The following is a 23,198-nucleotide window of genomic DNA, read 5'->3' on the forward strand; positions in this document are numbered from 1 at the left end:
TCCTTGTTCTGCTCTAAGTCTAGGATTGGGACATGGCTACTAGGAACAAGCACATTGTCCAGCGGTGTCTTAGCTCCATGTTGAGATGAAAACAGCATGTACACCATGCTCTTCTCTCGCTCCCCCAGAGTCCTGGGCCCTGGTTTCCCCAGAGGGAGCTGCAATGTGTTCCCACAAGTTCACTGATTTTGGTAATTGGGTACTGTGGTTTGTGTCCTATAAGTAGCAAACCAGAGCACTTGAACTCCATGGGAAGTTATGCTTTAGAATTCTGCAGCAGTCTCAGCAGAGAGTCTCTTTAGAGTCTCAGCAGCGGCCCAAGTAGTATGCTGTCTCCTTTAAGATACTGTGAGTTCACTCCTTGAGGAAGCCACAACTTTTGTGTAGTTATTAATTGGTGACATCTACTTCTAGAATGTGAATCTATCCTAAAGAGACCCCTGGTTTTTGTTGTGGTGGATTTCATCTCTTTGACTGAGAAGTTTCCTGCTTCTGACACTGTCCCCATCACATCCAAAGACATGCTCATGTGATGGAATTGCATGCTGTGTGGCTGGGAATCATCCTCCTGGCAGGCAGTTTGACCCTGACTGGATGATGATTACGCTTGCAAACATGCAGGATGGACTGTGTTATATAGGTGATGAATCAAGTTAGTGACCAGTAAAGAGTTTCCATAGAGAGAAGTTTATTTGCATCAGAGGTTATTAGCATTTGCTGATTAGTTGAACACTTGACATCCTTACTTCATGAATGAGTACTCCCCTTGGGAATCTCTTGGAAACGTTACCTGTGGTCTCAGTTAATTCTTGATGGCACAGCATCTGCTTTTTCTCAATTACAGGAGGTAGTCTTCTCTCTGAGACTGGATCAGGTAAAGTGGTCAATCCTTTGACGAATTTCAGATTCTTTGAAATTTTATGAGAGACAGGGAGCATGTAGCTTTGATCACTTGCCTTTAGCCTATGTCACCTTGGCTTTATTAATCTCATTGCAGACTTGTTAAGACCGCATGCCATCAGTTTCTGCTGTGTCAGAACTGTATCCTTCATTAATTCTGTCAGAAAGCTATTTGCCAAAGTGTTTTGTGAAAGGGTTGTCCCAGAACAGGAAAATGCGTGGCTAGTTACGGGGTAATTTATTTTTGACAAACTTAAATAGTTTAGTTTTGCTTTTTAAAATATTAACCTGCAGTTCCATGGAAATCTGTTCTGTACCCACGAGGTTAATCTGGCACGGTGTATTTGTGAGGCTATTGCCCTTCTGTTTGCTATTGCTTGGCTGTTGTTCACTGTAAACTATTGCTTTCACTTGGGAAGGAGGAAGTGAGGTATCTGCTGCCAAATTTATATATTTTCATAATGTCTGGATCAAACTAAATCAGCAGATTCTGCCATAATGTTGAAGTATTGCAAACCCTGTGAAAGGCCAGCCTGTCTGCTGTTGGAGCAGCGCGATACGGCTGCGTGTTGTGAAGATGGACTTGTTTTGAAAAGTGGAGAGTGGTAATTTCTGGCAAAGAAAAAATTACCTCTCACTTCACTTGCTATGCTTCCAGCTTATTTTTCCCTATTCCTTATGCCCTTTTTAGGTCTGAAGGTTCTCAGTACTATACGATTTTGATTCCCTTTCTGTCTTGAGTGACAAGGCTTAATTAGTATTTAAGGAAGTTGCTGACTGCATGAAAGGGGCAGTCTTGTGTCTTTGCATATGACTCATAGAACAGTGTACCTCTGCTCCCTCGTAGGTGGATGTATAGCGTAGTCTGAGTGGACTTGTTTCATTTGCAGGATGTGGAAGAAGAAGGCTAAGAAAACTAGACTTACTGGCAAGTCACTTTTCTTTAAGCTCTTGAAATAGATTAATGTTGGCACCCAAGTTAAGTATTTGACTTTGAAAATTTAAGACTTTTTAAAAGCTTTTGTTTCACCCTTAACACACATAAGTTGGGACTTTTGATTAAGCTAATTTTTGACGTTTTATTTCTGTGTGTGGTCCACTATCTCCCTTTTAAATCCCCATTTTTATCCTCACTCGCAGTGGCTCTTCACTATAAAAACTGTCCTGTAAGTAAAACTTATCTAATCAGTTTTGCAAGTTCAAGACTTTAATGGCAGCTGGAGAAAGACTCTTTTTCAGAGTCTTAGAGTTATAGAGAGTCTTGGAGAAAGACTTAGAAAAACTACAACAAATCATTTCAGTAAACTGTTTTTATTCCAGATCAGTACTTTCTCTGTGAAGAACATTCTCTGGATAGTTCTTCACAGAACTACAATACTTAACTTCATTGAGAAACGGCTTTTAAAACTTTCTGAATGGGTTTGTAGTAGACAAGCCAGCTGATACTTAAGGTTGAAAGTATAGTTGAAAGCCTAGTGATTATCTAGCTGTGTACCCTACTGGGGTGTGGGGTGGGTTTTTTTTGGTGTTTTTTTTTGTTTTTTTTAAGTAATTAGGTGGAGATGCACTCTAATAAAGCAGACTTTACACTTCTGATATATCTTATTTTTCTGGAGCAGGGATTTAATTTTTGTTGTTTGTATGCAATACACTTGTTTGAATTGGCATTTATTTACTTACCAATGACATATTGTTGTCCATAAATAATATATATACCTGAATCTAAATTCTTGTTGTGCTGTACAGGAACAGGGCAAAACAATTCTAAATCACGGAGAAACAGAAAGACTTGTGTGGATAAAAACAATGAATATTTGATAGGATTTGCAAGGTTTCAGGTACAATGTAAAGACTGTAATTCCAGTAACATTTTTCATAACTATTCCCCTGTAAGCCAGTTGACTCTTCTCATTGAAGTGCCCATTAAATGTGATGTTGTTCTTTATGTTGTATGTGCTTGACCAGCTTTCTGGGTGAGGGCACATGTATCAGAAAGCTCATCTGTTTTTCCCAACTTCATCACTCAAACTAATAAAAGTTATTTTGTTATGCCCTACAGTACTTGCCTTTTCCATCTGTTTGTACTGTAACAGGTTCCAAAAAAAGCTAATATGTGGTTAGAAATGCCACTTTAAAATTATAAATATTTTGTTGTGGGCTGAGTGAAGGTAGGCATGTGTTTTGATTTTTTTTTTTAAGACAGGTGTTTCAGGGTAGTCTTCATTTTAATGACCTGAATATATATATGACTATCATACTTTCCAATTAAGTACTAAGACTGCTAAGGTGTGGCTATTGCTATATAATTAAATGCTTGTGACATCAGAATGTAGGAGGTGGTTTAATACATGACATCACCCGTTACACCTGCTATTTACCAAATAAGATCATATCAGTGGTACTTCTTTGTGCGGTTCTGAATGTTATCGTCATGGTCTTGATCCCTGAAAAAAATGCAGCTTTTTGTTTCTGAATGTGTGCCTTGCATGAACTGCTCTAATAAAGTCAAAGCACCCTATTGTGCATGTTAACAAAAAGAAAAGTTGAAATACTACTTATGATAGATACTGTCTATTTTTAAAAAATTAATGACAGAGGATCACAATGTTTTACTCTAAAATTGAAATAATCTTTCTCAAAACTTTTTTCTTTACTCCATTAGAGTGTTTACATGCTTTGTAATATTTTGGAATCTCTCTGTACCCACAGCTGGACTTTGGGATAGGCTGTAGCTGAGTGTGATGGTAACTGTCAGCACACAGACAAGTGGTTGCCCAGGTTGTGATAGCTGGTATGAAAGGAAGACGAAGATGATGTTAGTGTATTCCTTAAAACTGTGGCAAGAATTGTATGCCAGCAAATACGCATGTTTTCACGTTGCTTTTGGATTCTGACTCTTAAATTGGAAGCTGGAAACTAAAGTCTTCTAGTGGTTCTTGGTGAAGAATTGACCCTTGTGGCACTCGGGAAGGACTTAATGCTCTTTGAATTATTTTCAACAAAAACATTCCTTTATTACACTGAATGATCAGCAATGCTTTCTGTTGTGATACTGTGACAGTTGTGAAGGGGGTTGTATTAGTGCATCATTTTAGGGTGGTCTGTATCGATGCTGCAACTGATCCTTACTTCTTGTTAATAATTGTTTTGTTTCTGCAGTCAGTCTGTGTAGCAGCATTGACAAGAGGCCTGTTGCTATTGATAGTGACCAAGTGTGTGTGTGTGTGTGTATATGCATAAAATGTTTTTTACAATTTTCTTATTTAAAAGATATGCAAAAACCCTGTCATTATTTTAAGGGGGTGGGGGGAAGTAGTGTGACTTAAAAAAAAAAAAAATCATTAGACTAAAATCTTGGATTGTTTGTTTAGTCCAACTTGTACTTAGGGCTGCTTGATTACAGAAGCTTGTGTTCCTGTAGATTCCTGTTGGTTTAACTTTTTTATGGTTAAAGCTGTTCAAAGCCTGTTGTTATTGGGGGTGCTGGCATTTAGTTACAATGGTGTTTCCAGTAGCTAGCTACCCAAGTGGATGGAATTGGGTCATAGGAAATGAAGCCACCTGCTGTAGGTCATGCTTTGGGTCACTTGTAGAGCTCAGGGAATGATTCATATTGGTGTCCACAGGTTCCTGCTGTAACCATTAGGGAAGTGTTATATGGTTTGCACACATGGATGGCAAACAGAAGTTAGAAATCCTACATTTCTGTTTCTCTAGTAGTCTGGATGTTTGCCACTGGCTTGTGAAATGGCCATTTTATCTTTTTTTTTTTTTCTTTTTTTTTCTTTGTGCTCCTTGCCAGTTAGCAGTATAAGTAGGCTAAGTTAAATTTTTTTAAGGTCTTTGAGGAAAACTGCATAACTGAACAAAATTACTGTAATAATACTGCAGCTCTGAAGAAGAGACAAGACAACTAATCTGATTAGGAGCTGCTGAAGACCTTGTAAGATTCTAAATTGGTTTTATATTCAGCAGTGCGAAAAATTAGTTGAGAATGCTTGATTCTAATGCAATACTTGGCTCTAAATACTCTTTGGAAATTAGGTCACTTAATAAAGGGTTTTCACTCTGATATTCTTTAAAATAAAATAACCTGGTATAAGTGTACTTATACTGTGAGAGTTACAAAATGTGAGTGGCACTCTGTGGCATAATAGTGTTCCTAAGAAAACTATTACCTTATGGTTTTTATACAGGCTTTGATTCTGACAATTCCTCAGGAGACTTCTCAGAAGCAAATCATAAAGTTGCAGAAATGCTTGATCTAGATCCACACCAAAGCAATAGGACTGGAAAGCATAACGGAGAGACAGACATTCAAGAAAATGGAATTAAGAGACACAGGTAAACATTTAGTACTACACAGTAAATGAGAAGTGAGTATGTGCTGGCTCATTATCTTTTGGGGCATTACTGTTCTCATTGGAAGAGCTTAATTCTCTGAAACTGAAGAGACGTTTCACTTGTCTGCTTCCTTTGTCAACTCTAGGTTAATGCTTTGCTTCCTTTATAAATTACTTCAATACCTACAAATGAAAATGTCTTGTTGTTTAAGGGGCTGATAATGACAGTTATTTTTTTCCAATTACAGGACATCACTACCTGCCCCAATGTTTTCTAGAAGTGATTTTAGTGTGTGGAGCATATTAAAAAAATGCATTGGACTGGTAAGTTAGTTTGGATGAAAAATGCTGATGTTAAGTCTCCTGACTTCAACTGGTTAATTTTATTGCTTAAACCTTAAGACACAGAATAATACCTGGTACATTTTGTGGTTTTTTTTCTGTAGGGAACATTATTTTAAACTGCAGCTCTCTAAATCTCAACATCCTTTTACTAACGGTACTATTTCCTTACTTGCTTTAGCTGTTGGAGCATGTGGATTGGCATTTCTAATGCTGTCCTATAAGAACTAGACTAAAGCCGTTAAAAATATGGTCAAATATGGTTTGATTAACACAATGCTCTCTTCTCTGCTTTTTTTTATTCTTTACTTAGCAAAATGTGATTTAGGGCTTTATTTTGGTGAGTTTGTGTTGTTTTTTTCCCCTCCATAATTTAAGCAGTTTGTGCCAAAAAAATTGCTTTCATCTGATTGAAGGGATAGAAAAGTTTGGGATCTGTTAGAGTTTCTTAGAGAGCCCAGTGTAGGCTTGGGGTATTAATGGTGTGATGTAATTGCGTCACAAGATTTATTCTTGGGCTCAGAAACACAGACCTTTACATTGGTCTGTGTGTTAAAAGACCCCGACGCTTGCATTGTTATTGGCCATCACTGCTGTTTTCTTTTAATCCTTTAAGAATTTGGTTACATGTTTGATTACTTCATTCTTATTAGAATGAAAATGATGTTCTACGCTAGAGGGTACTGCTGCCATAGCCGCTTTTTAGAAGTGTTAAGCAATTACATTCATATCTAGTCTAGGTCTGCCAGTACAGTCCTTTGTGAATGCAACAGACAAGTCAGTGAGCCCTTCTGCTAGCTTAATTTATGTCAGCTAAGAGATACAGCTGTACTGTCAAAACTCCTATTGTTAGGATGAGTGACCTATCTACTAGAACGCTTTGCTGGCACCAAAGCAATTTAAGTCAGTTAGGGGTAACTTTTTATTTTTTTCCCTTACTGCCTGTGACAATGTGAGGAAAACGTTGCATTAACTTAACTGGTGGCTTTCTCCTTTCCACTAAGTTTTAAGCACTTAAATGATGCGTTAGTGCTCAGTCATGAGTGCAACTTTTTAATTAAACAGCTAAATTTGCTTGGATATAGTAGAAGACCTGGGGAATTGGAAATCTCTGTGTGAATGTCATGTCTGTTTTGTATCCACATGTGAAATGAGAAACGTTCTGATCCAAATAACAGGTTGCTTAAATGAAGCCACTAAAATTCGTTAGAGCAATCCAAATCCTATTCTTTATGTAACTGTTCCTTTTAAAAAATAATTTGTGGTTACTTCAGTAAAATAGTTAGTTTTTATGCAAATAGGTATGTGAGGATTTCAAAGGAATGCATGGTACTTAAATATCAGTAATGAGCTAGTTGGCACATTATTGCTGCTATCTACAGAAATTTTAACCTCTTCTGTTTTATGTAGACCATGGAATAGAAGGTAACATTTTTCTTGAATTTACTAGGTTAGCTGGATCAATTTTTGAAGATTTTTATTCTTTGAGATTGCTAGTAGGGTTCTGCAGTGCTTCTAGCCCCTTTCAGCTGTAGCGCTTAGAGGTCTACTATAGGCTTGCCAAACGTCTTTTGAATATTGCTACAAATAAACTAACCCACAACTTATTTTCAAACTTCTTGTTGTTGTCAGTTGTTAACTTAGTGTTGTGTCTAAGAAACTAACTTATCCTTTTGTTACCTAGGAGCTGTCTAAGATTACGATGCCTATTGTCTTCAACGAGCCATTGAGCTTCCTTCAACGGATAACAGAATATATGGAACATATATACCTCATTAATAAGGCTTGCAGTCATGCAGACCCCCTGGAAAGAATGCAGGTAAGTAACAGCTACCACCTTCTGCTTAGTTCAGAAGAAGTGTTTCTCTCCCAAAATCTTTCATGTTAAGACAATTTCTTACTTGAGCGTATTTCTTTCTCTGGGGCTATCATAAGAATGCCCATATTTGTCTGTCTAGACAATTTTCTTGTTTCATAGTGGCTGTATCGGGTATTTGTGACACTTTCACACTTGATGCTGTGTACAGAGTTTGAGCCAAAAGTCTAGTGCAGGAGAGTGCCACAGCTGACGATGCCCAAGGACCTCAACCCTTTTCAGGACTGCTTTAACTGTGACTCTTCGTGGTTTTATGTGTTGTGAGGATGAAGTCTTGGCTTTAAGTCACCCTAAATTGATTTTTGAGTGGCTCCATGATTTTTAAGTTACTGGATGAAAAATTGTTGTGACAGAAACAAGCTTTACCACTCTTTTCTTCTCCAAAACTGGTTGTTGTTGGGAGTAGAATATAGGACCTGGCTGGTTTCACAAGGAACTGAATATGGTGAAAACTGGCCTGTGTACATTAGGTTATACTGGTATTGCTCATAGCTCTGCTTTTACTTAAGTGAAACTGGAATGTTTATCTTGTATTCTGTGTTTGTGTAGTACATACCCCTGCTTATCAGCCTGCAGGAGCTTCTAAGTGTCATTTGTACCTGCTGGTATGATTCAAGAAATCCTATCTGTGTTAGAAATAACGCTTGCCTGACACTAGGAAAAGCAAGACTCTTCCCAATGAGCTGAGTGTGGGGGACAGTCAAAATAGGGGAAAAGTAGATATAAAAAACCAGGCTGTCCTCTTAGAGGTAGGTGGAGAAGCATGGGGCAGAGTGTAACCTGACAAAATTTACTACAGAAGAGAATTCCTTTTGGAAATGAGATTCTTATTAACTGCTTATATGTCCCCACTTCTATATCACTTACCCTATGGCTTACAAATGTTTGGCCTTAAGCAATATATAGTGCTTTCTTTTTGGAAGAATAATGAAATAGTGTAATGTGCAACAAATATAATATATTAAACTTAGAGTTTTAATGTACTGTTCTCATAACAATGTGTTCTTAATTTGCTTATAGGCTGTAGCTGCTTTTGCAGTTTCTGCTGTAGCTTCTCAGTGGGAGAGAACTGGCAAACCATTTAACCCGCTGTTAGGAGAAACCTATGAATTAACCAGGTAATAATTACTTTAAATTAGGAGCTGGGGCTATTTGTGTTCTTGAATTAGCAGACTGTCATACTAGTTTGGTTGTTTATTCAGTGAAAGAAATAAAAAGCTACTAAAATATATTTCTGAGTATAGCTAAAATTATTTTCCCCAAACTATCTCAAAATCTTTGAGAAGTTGTTATAAAAGCTAATAATTATATTTTTAGGTTTAGGCAGAGTAGTCTTTGAATTATTCAGAGAAAAATTGGTCCATGTTCTTCCACCAAAGACATTTCCTGACCAGCACTATTAATTAATTTAAATAGTGTTTTGCTGACCATGTCAGATAGAGGAGTTAGTCTGAAGGACTTCTAGCTTGCTTAAATAAATGGGTGACATGTCTGCAGTGGAGAAAAGAATTTTCAGTCAGACCTTCTCCTGCTGCCCAAAGAGTTTCAGTATTTTCATGAGTTACTTCAGTGAAACTTCTTCAAATGCCTCTCTGGATAGAAAGTCATTTAGGTGTTTGAATGTGGGTTGGTTTTGGGTATAAAGAGAAAGTGTTCAGAGTACAAATTCTTTCATTTCATTAATTGTAAATGTGTCATGGGACTAGACAAGGAAAAGTCTCACCTTCTGTTTAATCTAAAAATCCTTCAAAATTTTTTTAAAGTATCAAGTAACTCTTTTCTCTTGTAACACTAAAAAAAATATTTACTGTTTAATGTTCTTTTTTGTTGTTGCTAGGGAGGATTTAGGATTTAGGTTTATATCTGAGCAAGTCAGCCACCACCCACCTATTAGTGCATTTTATTCTGAAGGCCTCAATAAGGACTTTATTTTTCATGGATCAATCTATCCCAAACTAAAATTCTGGGGAAAGAGTATAGAAGCAGAGCCTCGAGGAACAATTACTTTGGAGCTTCTGAAGTGAGTATGAGAAGTAAATATCTTTTTTGTTGTTGATCTCCTTAACATTTACTTGAATAAAAAGATAAGTGATAATCATCCTATTGGCTCTTCATAGGTGATTATCTAAAAACCTGTTGCTGAAGAGGTTGTAAGAGTTTATTTACAAGTTAATTTTCACTGCTTAATTTCAGGGATCTGGGTTTTTTAAGTTATGCCATGCTCACATAGCTGTAGTAATTTGACCCTGTTTTTCCACTATGAAAATTAGCATGTCTTAAAAATTGAATGCTACTGAAAGCTAGTTCTGTGAAGGAGTGTAAAATTTAAATAGAGAGATAAAATTATTTTACTGGGCTATTCAAGCTCGTCTCACTTTTAAATATTGTTGTTGCTTTTGATTGTGTGCATATGTTTGTGTGGAAAGAACTGCATCTTCAGAATAGCTGTTCTGTGCGATAAGGGAGCGTGAGAAACTTGTCAGGATTGCCTTGTCACCTGTTTAACACTTCCTGTGTATGATCACCTTCCTATTAAAATCAAGAATGCCTCTCCGCATTACTCCCAGGCTTGTCTCTAATTGCGTATGTCTCTCATAAATTGTGTGACTTTCCATAAGTTGGTTTGTGCCCTGGCGGCACAAAGACTCTTGAGGTTTCCCAAGTAGGACACAAAGATGCACTAGATAATAGTTGCAGAAAAAGTATTCTGCAATTGAACGCTTACAGGTGCTTTTATAAAAGCTTTCCTCAGGCCTAACTCTGAGGTTGTTCTGAAATGTCGTCTTATGAAATTTCTAGACATTTGGTTTCAATGAAGAGTCAACTTGCCTGCCATATCAAGCATTGACTTTTCCTGTAGTTTCTTTTGAAAGTATAGTTTAATTTTCAAGCTGCTTGCATCTAATCTTCCAAAGCTTATGAAAGTATGAACTGGTCTTGGATATAAATGGTGATAGAAATAGAGGAAATTTTTTCTGAATGTAGAAGGAACTATGAATGTTAGTGTAGAATGCAGATGTGACAAAAATGAAGTTTGCTTGAGAGAGCGCCTTTATGTAGAAGACTATTAAAATTCTTGCTCTGCCGAACCAAATTACAGGGCACAGATTTAAACTGGAATATAAATGATTAAAGTATTTATTTTAAATAATTGCTTCAAGTTAGCAGCAGAAGTTGAAATAAAATTTTGAGCCTCTCAGTGTTGTGATTCATACCATTCTGTTGGTTTGAGTAGTCTGAGAACTGCTCAGGGCCTGAGTGAACAAGTAACTCTTTAGGAAGCAAAATTGCAAGTCAATGTTAAGTACTGCGTTTATGTTAACCATGACTATGTTTTCAAAACCTCCATTAGAAAACACATTTCTTCCTCACTTCTCCAGCACAAATAAGTGTTTCAGTTTATCAGTGCTGGCCATGAGTGTCTTGTGTTTTGTTTTATTCTATACGGCTTTTGGTGTCAAGTAGTTCATGAATAAAAATGTGTGCTAAGGCTGGTGGGATGAATTTGTGGGGTTCTGGTATTTTTTCCCCACTTGAAGAGTGGTCATTGTTCTAAAGTATGCTTGAAGACAATTTGCTGTGTAAAATAGACTTCAATGGTTTCTTCTCTGTACTGGAAAATGACAGACTAGTTGGAAACATTAAATCGGAGTGTTCTCTCCGTACTTACTAGAAGTAGAAGTACAAGGCATTTGTTACAAAGAGGACACTGCTTGTTTCTGGGTTTTTTTGTATTAAAATAGAGTTTGCAAGCTTTGCTAAGATGGATTGATTGCCAACCAGGTAACTTCAGCATTTCTTTTACCAGCATGGAAAGATGAGTGAGAATAGATGGCTTTTGACTCTGCTGAGCCAGTGATAATAGGAATCCTGTTGTTTAACATTTTGACCACTTTTAGAATAATGTCTTTTAAGGATTTAGAATTTGTTAACTCGTCTTTGTAAAGCTTTTCACGAAACATTAAAACCAAAATGAAACTAAGTGGAAAATGCTTCAATTCTAGGACTTTTCCTTCTTCTCAGTAAGCCTTTGGGAAAAGGATGGAATTGAGTAATAAATTGGATTTTTAAATGTCACGTTTATGAGGCTTGAATATAGTGCTATCGTGTCCCACTGGTGTTAAACAACCAACCAAAAAAACCCCCAGACCACACACACACCCAAAATTGCCTTCAGTGACACTGGAGCAGGCCTCATATACCGATGTGGAAACTTGTGGCATATTTGTTGAAACCACTTACACAGTTTGCTGACTTGTGTCGCTCTCTTCAGGTTCAAAAGCCTTTACCACTCAGTGTCTGTAAAATGAAAAATCGTTCAAGTGGGTTAGTCTGACCAGCCCTCGAGGAGGAGTGTCTTCATATCAAACCTTTGTCAGAACTGGTAGTGACTAACCTCTCTGCTAGAAGACTCAAATATTTGTTCAGTGCTTTTTTATCACAAAAAGGTACTCTCTAGATTATAATAGAGGTTTACAAGAAAGAGCTTTAGGAAGAAGTTTGCAGTGCTGCTTCAGTAGTTGAATAGAGACACTATTAGGTGTTAGTTTGTCAGTCCAGTTCTCTTGTGAGTATTATGTTTTATCACATACAACTTTAAAAGTGCAAATAAAAAAGCTGAATCCCTGGACTGCTGTTTATGTTGGGCTGGAATTTGTAATCAAAAGCACAGCAACTGTAAAACTTGCTATTTCGACTCTGTGAGAAGGAAGAAAAATAAAGGGGATATCACTTTATTAACTTGCACTAATATTTAGATACAACACATTGTTGGCTTATAAAGAAAAGTCTGTTTCTTTTCTGTTTTGAAGTTAACTGCTGGCTGTTCGTAGGAGTGCTAAATATTTTGCCCTGCCATGAACAGAACTGAAAACAGGCTTACATTCCATCTCAAACTCAAGAAAATGATTTATTTCTCTATTTTCTTTACAGACATAATGAAGCTTACACATGGACAAATCCAACCTGTTGTGTACATAATGTAATTATTGGTAAACTGTGGTTAGAACAATACGGAATGGTAGAAATTGTAAATCACAGGTAACGCTAATCATGAAACTGAGGGTTGGCTTATAGAGACTGGTGCATGGTCACTTTTGTTACAAAGCAGAGAGTTTTGATTTTTGTCAGACTACACAGGAAGCTTCGTTTTGTATGTCCAAAGTCTTGTCGTCTTTTTTCTTTTTTTCCTTCTGACAAGTGCAAAATATTTGTTGGACTGGACTTAGTATAATGGTATTAATGAAAAGGCACAGGGCTATATGGCTTATGGGATACAAAGATTTTACGTTTGTGAGTTACTCATTCAAATTCAGCCCTAATGACAGAGAACAGAAATCAAATTTAACTCCAGAACCATTAAATGGCATAATTGTTGGAGGCTTGCAGTGGACCTCCATCATGTTGATTGTGATTTGGCCCTCTTCTTAGTTTTGAAAATAGAGAATGTCTTAAATTAAGGGTACAGCACAGAAAAATGACTGCAGAGTAGGATAATGTGAACTTAGAGCATGTCAATTCCTCTGCCAGCTGCCTTACATAAAATAAATTACCTCCTGTAATGACGAGGGAGAGAATTTTGTGAAAACTGTGTTACTTTGGCACATGTTTTTCTGTCAATAAATGGGAGCTTTAATCCAGCAGGGCTGCTGTTTTGATACTTCTCATAGCATCAAATCTACAATCCTGTCTCCTACATTGGCACAAAAGGCTCAGGATGGTCTCTGTATACTTTGTGCTTGACATAGAAACTTGGCCTGATACCTCACCGGGAGAGATTATTTACATATATGTACATCTTAATGCAAGGAAGATGCTGAAATGTAATGCTGCTTTATGTTTGTAAAGTGTTTAGTTCAGAATTTTTGATATTGCCTTTAGAGGTAACTTCTGAATGCACATAACTAGATTTTCCTGCATAGGTCACTTGTAAAAGTTATTTCTCATTACAATTAGCTGTAAATAGATATTAACCTGAAATGTGGTGTGTTAATAGTGTGGGTTAAGTAGTATGCAAGACTGCATTCTGTTTCACTCCTAGTACTTCTGATAAATTTTAGATATACATGAAACTCAGAAGTATGGTCATGTTTTCAGTTGGCTTTCACAGGCTGATGTCTTCATGTGCACATTGATTTATTTTTTGTCCTTTTTGTGGAATTTTGAAATTTGTGTGCCTTTTTTAATGCCCTGGTCAGATAATAAACCATAGTTAAAGAAAAATAATGTTATAAATAACTACCCCCCAGCTAACTGTAACTATATGAAAAAGAAGCTAAATAAAAAAGTAAACGTACTAATGTATTTAGGGGCTTGCTTCTTTAAGCATGTACTTATTTCCTCTACAGTACTGGAGATAAATGTGTCCTTAATTTTAAACCGTGTGGACTGTTTGGGAAAGAGCTTCACAGAGTAGAGGGATACATTCAGGACAAAAAGTAAGTGATAAAAAGCCTCTTGACCTCTCTGTTTCTGAGCACTGTGGAATTTCTGTAGTGCTGTGGCATAGTGACCACAACTGATGTGACTGCAAAGTTGCTAGCAATGCAGATTGTAATCCATTTCTGTTCTCTGTGTCAGTATTAAACCCCTTGATTCTAGGATGATCATTTTAAGTGTTATTAGAAAAACTCTTCAGTCCAGTCTTTGGAAATAAAGGTATCCAGGGAACATGCAGAGTGGTTGCAACTGATTTCACTGTTGTACAGTCACAATTCCAGTCTTCAGTTTAAAATAATGAGAATATGGTTATTAGAAATTTTTAATCAAAGCTAAACCTGTTTCATGATTCTGAGTCTCTATTTTGTAAACTATTGGCTTTATTGCACCCACGCTCACTTTAACAGTGGCAAAAGCATGCGACTAAGTCATGAGGATGTGTTCCGCAGGACTGAATGCCAGAAAGACTGGAATAAGCTGAAACCTTTTCTTTGCATTATCAGCTAAGACTTCTTAGCTGACTTCTAAGAAATCTGCAAAGAAACATAAAATACAACAAAATAGGAAGCTGGATATTTAATATAGATCAGAATCTGCATGACTTGGCTTAGAAGGCTTTATAAGAAGCAAAAGCTAAGTCTCCTTTGCTTTCTCTGCAGCAGAAAGAAGCTGTGCGTGATCTATGGCAAATGGACAGAATGCTTATGGTGCACTGATCCCACTACATACGAGACTTACAAAAAGAATGAAAAGAGAGGTGGTGAGCAGAAGAAATTGAAGCCGGTAAGGTTAAGGATTCTTTAGGGAGAAAAGATACTGAAATACGAGAAATGAAAGGAAAACATCCTATTTATGGAAATGGTCAGGTGGTGGTGAATGGAGGGTTAAAAGTCTGTCTTTCGGTAGGGGTCGGATGCAGGCTGTGTTAGTCCCATGAAAAGGCATTGCATTTTGAACTTGTGTAGACTTTAGTGTGGGCTGCTGGTATTGAAGAGAGCTCATAGGAATGGTGTTTGCTAGAGATTTGTCAAAGAGAAGTCATCAAATATCAACCCCCAAGCTGATGCTGTCCAGTCCATGAATGAGGAAAATGGCTCTGCTGCCAACTCCAGATGTAAAAATACTAGGATTTGGGCATAAAACAAAAAAATTACATGTTTTTTAAGTCAGTTATGCTTTTTGATGATGCAGCCTTTCAGAATTTATGATGTAGACAGCCTTGACAACAAAGGGGTCTGGAAACATGCAGGGTTTTTTCATCACATGTAAGCAGTCTCAGGTATGTTACCGCCAAAGCCTCACTGTTGTATGGAAAATGCAAAATGTTGTATGGTGCAGCAGAGGACTGTTGGGTTTCCTGATATCAACAGGGTCTTGCACACCCTGGTTGCTCATTGAAAATGAGAAGTTAAACAGAAGCTAATCACTCTTAATGGTAAGAGGCTCAAACTTTTATTAAAAAGTATTCACATCAGAAGAATCTAGAGCAACAACAGGCCTTGCTTTTGATTCTGGATTCCATCATGGTACAGGCTTATATTTTGACTTTTTCTTTTTCTTTTTTTTTTTTTTTTTAAATAATAAGGTTCTGTTCATCTTACGAAAATCAACTCTTTCTTTCCTTCCTTCCTGTTGAATCTATATTTAGATGGGGAACTGTCTAACAGTAAACCAGATGTTGACATGGAAAGTAGCCTAAAAGAGTCTTTTTAAATAATGAATACTCAAACCAAATGATTGAAATTAGACTCTTAACCATATGGAGCTGTTTTCTAGTGTATAAAACAGGCCCTGTTTAACTTAACAGGGTATTATTGAATAAAATAAATGAGCCATGCCAGAGGGGGCAGAAAGAAAATAGAAAGAGGGTGGGAGTGAGGGGAGGGAAGAAAACTGTGATACTGTCACTCTGGGATGTTATTGCCTCAAACTTCCCTTCTGGTTGTTGTGGTTTTAAATGGTTTCTCATGGTGAAATCCTCTGCAATTCCACAGTGTAGCTGTCTGTCTGTACAACAGTCAGATTCTCTCAGATTCTGAAAGCAGCCTCTAGAAGAATACTGTGCTTGATTTTATATATGCATTACAGCAGTGCATCTGGTAACAAAGGAACTTGGAAGAAAACTGTATTTATAAACTTAAGTACACAGTCTTCATAGTCAGAAAATTGGCAGTGATAATAGTTATTAGAATCTAGATCATAGGAAATCAGGCTGAAACAAGGGCATATCTGTTTTTTAATTGCACATCTGAATCTTTTGCAAATGATGAAGCAATATCCAAACGCAGGCATGCCCTATTTATCTTTCTTAGGCCATTATGGGAACTGGTTTAAATTGCGGTCTTGGCTCATTTCAACCTGAAGAAGTAGTAGTCACGTTAGGTGAAATTAAGCTATGGCATGGGATAGAAGGGAAGCTAGAGAAAAGACTTCTGAAAGACATTAATTTACTATTATTAATTTTTTTTAAACAGACATTCAAGTTGTACATAGGTGGTGGGACACTATTCAGAGATCTCAGGAGCAAGACATTACAATAAAAATGAGAGGAACAGTATACAGAGTGAGGAAAAGCAAACGTGAGGGGTGAGGCTGAAGTACAGGATAGTGTTTAATATCTCAAATTTGAACAGATTCTTCAACAGTCACTCTAGAACTCTAGATGAAACTCTCCAGTTTCCCTTTGTTCCCCTGCCAAATGTTATCTCTGTTTCAGAGTGAAGATGTCATTAAATCTGAAAATGATGAGGCTGATGATATGCCAGAGGTTCAAGACACGGTGCAGTTCATACCAGGCAGTAAATTGCTTTGGAGAATAAATTGTAGGCCACCAAACTCATCACAGGTAACTGTTTCAATCAGTCTGTGTATTGTTATCACTAGTGACTTATCCAAGGGAACATGAGTAATGTTTAAGGGAAACCTTGTTGAAGTGTCTGTCCTTAGCGTGCATACTGACAGGCTCTGGCAGTTCTTGCTGCAGCAGCAAAATTATACTACAGCAAGCTCTCTGCTTTGTTCCTGTGCCGACAGCATCACTGTTGTGTCGAAGTTGATAGAAAGAATGCATGCTCTGACTGCAGCTGCTTCAGTGTGAGTCTGGTGTCTTAGGTTAACCTGACTGCGAGATCTTTGCACTTAGAGTGGCTAAAATATGGATGCATGTTCCCTTCTGCTGACCCTGCTGTTAGAAGACGGGCTTCCAAAAAGTGCAGTAACTGGGAAGCTGGATATTAACTTCAATAGTTTCAACAAGACTTTTTGGTCTTTTAGGTGTGGGTGGTTTTTTTTCATAAAAATCATGACATTAAATATCAGATATGGAGGAAAATCTGTCTTGATCCTCTGAAGCAATGACTGCTTAAAATGAAAGCTGTGATTTCCATCCCCTTCTTCCCTTCCTTATCCCTCCCCTCCAACAAAAAACCTAGTTTTGTATGAACTGAACCTTGCTTTCAGGGTAGCCAGTGGGAGAAGGTTTGACTCGGTAATCTCTCTTGGAAGTTCTGTTGTATCCATTCGGTATAGGGAACCCAGTGCCAAAATAACTTGTATGTTATCTTTAATTTGCTTTTAAGATGTACAATTTCACCAGTTTTGCCGTGAGTCTCAATGAGCTAGAAAAGGGCATGGAAGCAATATTAGCTCCCACTGACTGTCGGCTACGTCCAGATATCAGAAATATGGAAAACGGAAACATGGGTATGTGTTTGCTGGAGGAAATATTTTCACATGAGTAAGTTTTGAGAGGGATGACTGAAGGGAGGTTGGTTGATACAGGAACACTGTCTTCAGTTTCTCATTCCCAGAGCAGCCTTAATTCCTTTTCATCCTGTGTTAATGAACATGCTTTTGAACAAAGTATGATGTCTATTTTCTCCCAGAAAAGTCTGGGAGAGCAGATGTGTCCAAGGCGGGTCCCAAGACTGCTATCCTATGTTACAGTGTATTTGCATGTTAGTTAACTTGGGGGGAACTGGCAGACACGCTCTCTGGCTCTGGGGTTTGTCTGGAAAGACACGTGGTGAACAGACATGCTCTGTTGCTCTGGTGTTTGTCAGAAAAAACACATGGCCAAATAGTGAAAAAATCACTCACTCTGTTATGCCTAATCTAAGTTCTTTCCTGCTGTCTTGGTGCACTGTTTCTGACAGATAAAACACCAAAATTTCAGTTTCGACTCTGTGTTCATAGTAGCAACTTTTCTGAAATGACGGTTTTAGGTTTTTGTTGCCTGAGATTTTCATTATTCAGTGAGATTGTGTACAGCAAATGCTTTCTCTTGCTTAAATGAACTATATTTCATTTCTCTGCAGTCTTTTCTGTGTTTTCTGTGGTTTTGTTTCTATTTTGCTAAGTAACCTATTCCTCTTGAAATGTTTGTTAGATGTGGCTAGCAAAGAAAAAGAGAGACTAGAAGAGAAACAAAGAGCTGCTCGCAAGGAGCGTGCAAATGATGAAGTGGAGTGGCAGACACGGTAAGGGGGAAGGAAGTTGGGCATTTGTTTAATGCTTGGAGTGGTTTGGTATACTGCTTGAAATGTTTTTATTCAAGACAGTGTGCGTTTGATTTCCTGCATGACAGCACAATTTGTAGTGTCACTTAAAGCATTTGCGAGGTCAACAATTAAATAATGTAGCTGGAAGCCAAAATTGCTGATAACTTTGTCCTGGAGAAATTATCTAATAATAAATGCTGAAACCTGTCATAATTAACTACTGTGGTAATGCTGGATTTTTTGGGGTTTGTTTTTGAAAACCTACAGAGGTCATGCTTTTGTTTGAATGAATAAAATGTTAAGTCTCATCTCTCCTTTAACCAATTCCTGTCCAGCTTTTGGCAGTTGAGTAAGACGTTGTGGCCCTCTAGGGCCTTTTATTTTCACACTCTTAGGACTTCTTCGCTTGGATACTTCAGAAATTGCTTTTTTGATTGTGTATTCAAGTGACTTCTCAGTCATAGAATGCATCAGGGAGTAATGTGTGATTTGGCTCCTGCTCCCACTGGTTGCTTTTCACAGATGCCAATGCTATGCAGTCAAGCGTACGCTCGCGGCCAGTTGCTGCAGGTGCTTCCTTCAAAGGCAAGAACTTTGGGATGCTCCCATGATTTCATGAAATTCAGAAGAGAAAGCATTCTCTTCCCAAAGCCTGGAGGAGCAGCTACAGACTAATTCCAGTTAATGCCTTTGAAAATCTCTTCCAGAGAACATAAAATGGTTTTCAGTCAACATAGCTAAAAAGTGAGCATCTGTTAATGTTCTGTGCAAAGTACAGCTCCACAGAAGAAAACTGTTTCCTGCTTGGACAGGTTTACAGAAAGGGTTGTGTAACTGATTTGGTGTTCTTTTAAAGTAAAAATTAATATATAAAATCAATATATAATCTAGAGTATAATGTTATTTTTATTTGGAATGGGACAGCAATTTTAAAATCCATTTCATACTCCTTCTTGACTTTATGTACAAAAAAAAACCTTTAAAAAAGGATGCTTTATAAGGTGTGATAACTGTGTATGAAGCTTAATGCCTTATTTTTCATGTTCAGAATATTTCCTGAGAATTTTTTTCTGATAAGAACCACCAGTGTCTTTTTACAATGTTTTGTGAAAGAAGCAGCGAAGTTGTTCATTTCCCCATCAATAACTGTTCACTCTGATTGCTTTGTTCTTTAATTGTTTCTTTCTTTTTTTTTTTTCTTTACAGATGGTTTCATCAAGGCACTAACCCATACACAGGGACTTCAGATTGGCTGTACTCAGGTGGCTATTTTGATAGAAATTTCTCAGACTGTCCAGACATATACTGAAATTATGGAGCCAATTGCTCATCTCATCTGGACATCTAGTTACTAGATTTCATTCCAAGCCAGTTACTCTGGTTTTGTTGATAGCAAAAACCAGCTTTTCTAAGTAAATTTTAACAAAAATTCTATCAGTCAACAATCAAGGATTTAATTATCACTAATGTTGGATTGCCAAATATTTAAATGTGGTTGCATTCTTTCCATAAAGCTGCACCTGAAATCATCATGTGTTCACTAATTTTCAAAGGGACCTTTGGTTCTTCATTTTTTTTTCCCCTAGTTTCTTTGTCAGGAAGATACGCTGTATCTGGTAGAGCACATAACATCCTTGAAAACTACATAACTTAAAATAGAGATAATATCCTTGTTACTTAGTACAATAGTGAAGAATCTGAAGGTGTTGGAACTTGGAGCAGGGATGAAAAGCTAATACGGTACCAACAGGATCAAATCTAGTACTGTCAATACTCCCCGTGAAGAGGTGCATGTGAACTTCCATACGGTATGTAGCACTACGTGGGGACTGGAGCTCCTGGCCCCTCTCTCTCAATAAGATTGATTAATTCAGAGACTTGGGGAAACAAAAAACAACCGGAGCTTCTCAAACTGTAGCTATCTCTTACAGAGTCTTCACAACTTTTGGACACTGTGAGCATTAAACTGTATACCTGTGATAAAATTACAGAAAGCATACGTTAGGAGAAGGAAACGGCACATTAAAATGTGTGCTTTTTCTGAAGTCAAATGCTGTTCTTAAAATATGAGAAGCTTTGAAGCAACTGTAGGAATGTAGAGGTGGTTACAATGTAAAATATATTGCTTGCTACCACTTGGAGGCTTAAATCTTCTGCACTACCTTTGGCAGCTTTGGCACTATGTATGCTTCTAGACTAAACCTTTATTTGGAAGCACTTTGGTATGTATATCCACACAGGTTCATATTCTTGGGGAAGTTTTGGTTTGCATGTTTTTCATTATTAGGTCATGTCTGTTTTGTATGTTGTGAAAAAGCAGAATCAATTTACAGCTTTGGCAGAGTTATACCTATTACAAGTTTTCTGTGAGCACGTGCTGTCAAAAAGTGGGATATTTTTGTTCCATATCGAACCACCGAAGCCATATAATACTGGAAATAACCAATTACTGAATTGACGCATTCATTTTCTTTCAAGTGGTACACTTTGGGGGGGTAAAGGGGAGAGACACTTGAAAAATTAGGTCCAGTAATCAAAACTAATGTCGCTTCTTCTTTTATGAAAGTTTTTAATTGAGTAACCAGGCAAAAATGGAGAGCGGCTACACTGCTGTTAAGTTTACAGTAATTCAGAAATTGCTGGTGTTAAGCACCAGCAACTTGAGGAATTCATGGAACAACTGGTCTGACTGATGTCCAAACACATCTGTGGTTTCATCCAAAGAGTAGATTCTTGAAGTGCTTCTCTCCCAGCTACAGGATTAAAAAGCAAAAGAAAATTAACATCCTCATGTACCAATTGTACATCTAATGATCGGATTAACTTTAAATTTTGGGGAGATGTAGTTGCTGTCTTCATTTGGAAAAATAAGAGAAGCTGTAAAACTTAAAGGCAATAAATAAGGGCGTAGTCTGAAACGTGCTGGTGGCAACTTTATTTGGTTGCCAGAAATCGTACGTTGTGCCGATTGCAAGTCTTCAGGACTCGCAAGCGAGGCTTGGTAATACGGTGCAGACAGTAGGGTTGTATTTGTTCCTAGTAAGTGCATAGACACTTGACTTTTAAAAAGACATTGCTGACCCATATGGGACAGCATAAAAATACTTTTTATAAAAAATTGAACTTTAGTGACCGTGCCACGCACTGTAACCCCCTTACCCAACTTGCTGCAAGCAGCGTAGGGAACCCTTTGTTAGGTGAGGATCAAAAGGATTCACATATTAAGCCAGTTTAACATCTCATGGGAGTTTAAAACGTGCTTAAACTAAATAGTATGTTTAATGCTGGAGTAGTGTTTTTAAAACAGTACATATAAATAGAAATTGCCTGACTGGAAAAACTGTAGAGTAATTGCTAAAGAAATACTCTGTTTATAAGAAGAAGTGTACAGGTTAGCATCCCTCTCGTCCAAGTTATGATTTAAATTGAAAGACCTAAACCCTTTTCATTATGTGAAAGCATGAAAAAATTGTAACAACGCGCTTAATCCAAACTTCAGTATAGAATCTTCAAGGGATTCAAAAAGAAACTGGGAAGATTTCTAAAGTAAGAACAGTTCATTAGTTATGTCTTTACCCCCTTCTCCCCTTCCTTTAGTGTGAAGCTTTTAGTAAAATTTCATACTCGTTCCAAATCCATTTTTTTAATTTATTGTTCTTCATTGACAAGACTTACAAAATACTTTCCCCTCACTGCCAACACGTCTATGCTTGGCTAGCCATGGGGCTCCTAGTGCCGCGTTTCGATTGCTCTGAAAGTGAAAAAGTTTTATTTTCGATGCAGATCTCGCCTCAGTAGTTTACGTGTCAGAACGTTAATAACTTTGCACCTTTTGAAAGAATGTCACTTTTATAACTTGATTAAACACTGTATATAAGATAACTGTGTTAGTATATGTTAATACAGCTATGTAGAGAAACCATCTAGAAAGAAATTATAATAAATACGTCATACCCTTTGGGCCTCTAGATGGTGACAGAGAGATTTTTGTAAGTGAGACTTTCGTACCAGGGCAGCTGTCTGGTAGGGCAAGAGGACGGCTAGAGATGACTCTGGCTTTGTTCAGCCAGCTCCGGGTCTGTACTTTTTGATTGCGCCGTGATGCTTATTAGACGAAGATGATTTAAATCAGAGCTTTGAACACCCCTGCCCCGCCATCGACTTTTTCCCAGCCGCGGGTGGACTCTGTTCCTTGGCAGCCTGTTGCCCTGCGGTACGTCGGGTGTCAGAAGCGTGGGGTGACGGCGGCGTACGCCGAGAGCGGTGATAGCGCGGGACCTGCGGTGTGGAAGTCGCGTTGGACACCTGCGAGGTGGCAGGGAAGAGGAAGGGCTGTGGGTGCGGTGGGGCCTCACGCTGGCGTGACGGCGGAGAGGCCGAGGGCGGCTGGAACAGGGGAGTGAGTGGACTCTTACTAAAAAATGCAGTGGAAGTGAAAAATTAACTTTATAGTTACTGTATAGCGTCTGCCTTTGTCTTTGAGGCAATGTCATATTGTAAATGGGGAGCGGCTTTTTCAGACATCAGGCATTCATATAATTATTGGTACCCAGATTAATGAGGACAGGAAGCATGTACCCTAAATTAGCCAGAAAACCCAGAACTAATTAGCAGTATTTATTCCTGTTTCGTAATTAATTTCTCAGTAAATTTTTTGGTCGAAAAAAGTTTTTTAAAAAACGAAATCGAGACTCTTCCCCCACCATCTCCAGTAGAGGGGTGGTGGGAGGCAGCTGCTCTGCGCCTTCCTGCTGGGAATAACCGTGTCCGTCCGCCGGGCCCGCACCCGAGGCGCTCCGG

At 37.9% G+C, this 23,198-nt stretch overlaps 1 protein-coding gene across 3 annotated transcripts in view; it reads left to right on the plus strand.

Annotated features, from left to right (window-relative positions):
- The window catches only part of OSBPL2 (oxysterol binding protein like 2), a 39,678-nt gene extending 17,312 nt beyond the window's left edge, over positions 1–22,366 (plus strand). For 2 of the 3 annotated variants that reach the window (XM_075516892.1, XM_075516893.1), the window contains 12 exons: positions 5,097–5,244; positions 5,492–5,567; positions 7,270–7,404; positions 8,482–8,579; positions 9,299–9,481; positions 12,394–12,501; positions 13,809–13,898; positions 14,559–14,682; positions 16,616–16,744; positions 17,478–17,601; positions 18,287–18,377; positions 19,605–22,366. In XM_075516892.1, coding sequence (XP_075373007.1) covers positions 5,097–5,244; positions 5,492–5,567; positions 7,270–7,404; positions 8,482–8,579; positions 9,299–9,481; positions 12,394–12,501; positions 13,809–13,898; positions 14,559–14,682; positions 16,616–16,744; positions 17,478–17,601; positions 18,287–18,377; positions 19,605–19,707 — 1,409 coding nt within the window. In that variant the 3' untranslated portion in view covers positions 19,708–22,366. The remainder of the gene's footprint in view (positions 1–5,096; positions 5,245–5,491; positions 5,568–7,269; positions 7,405–8,481; positions 8,580–9,298; positions 9,482–12,393; positions 12,502–13,808; positions 13,899–14,558; positions 14,683–16,615; positions 16,745–17,477; positions 17,602–18,286; positions 18,378–19,604) is intronic. The other variant, XM_075516894.1, reaches the window with a different exon arrangement.
- The last annotated feature ends 832 nt before the right edge of the window (positions 22,367–23,198 follow it).

Source organism: Mycteria americana, chromosome 14, assembly GCF_035582795.1.
Source record: "Mycteria americana isolate JAX WOST 10 ecotype Jacksonville Zoo and Gardens chromosome 14, USCA_MyAme_1.0, whole genome shotgun sequence".
Lineage (NCBI taxonomy): Eukaryota > Metazoa > Chordata > Aves > Ciconiiformes > Ciconiidae > Mycteria > Mycteria americana.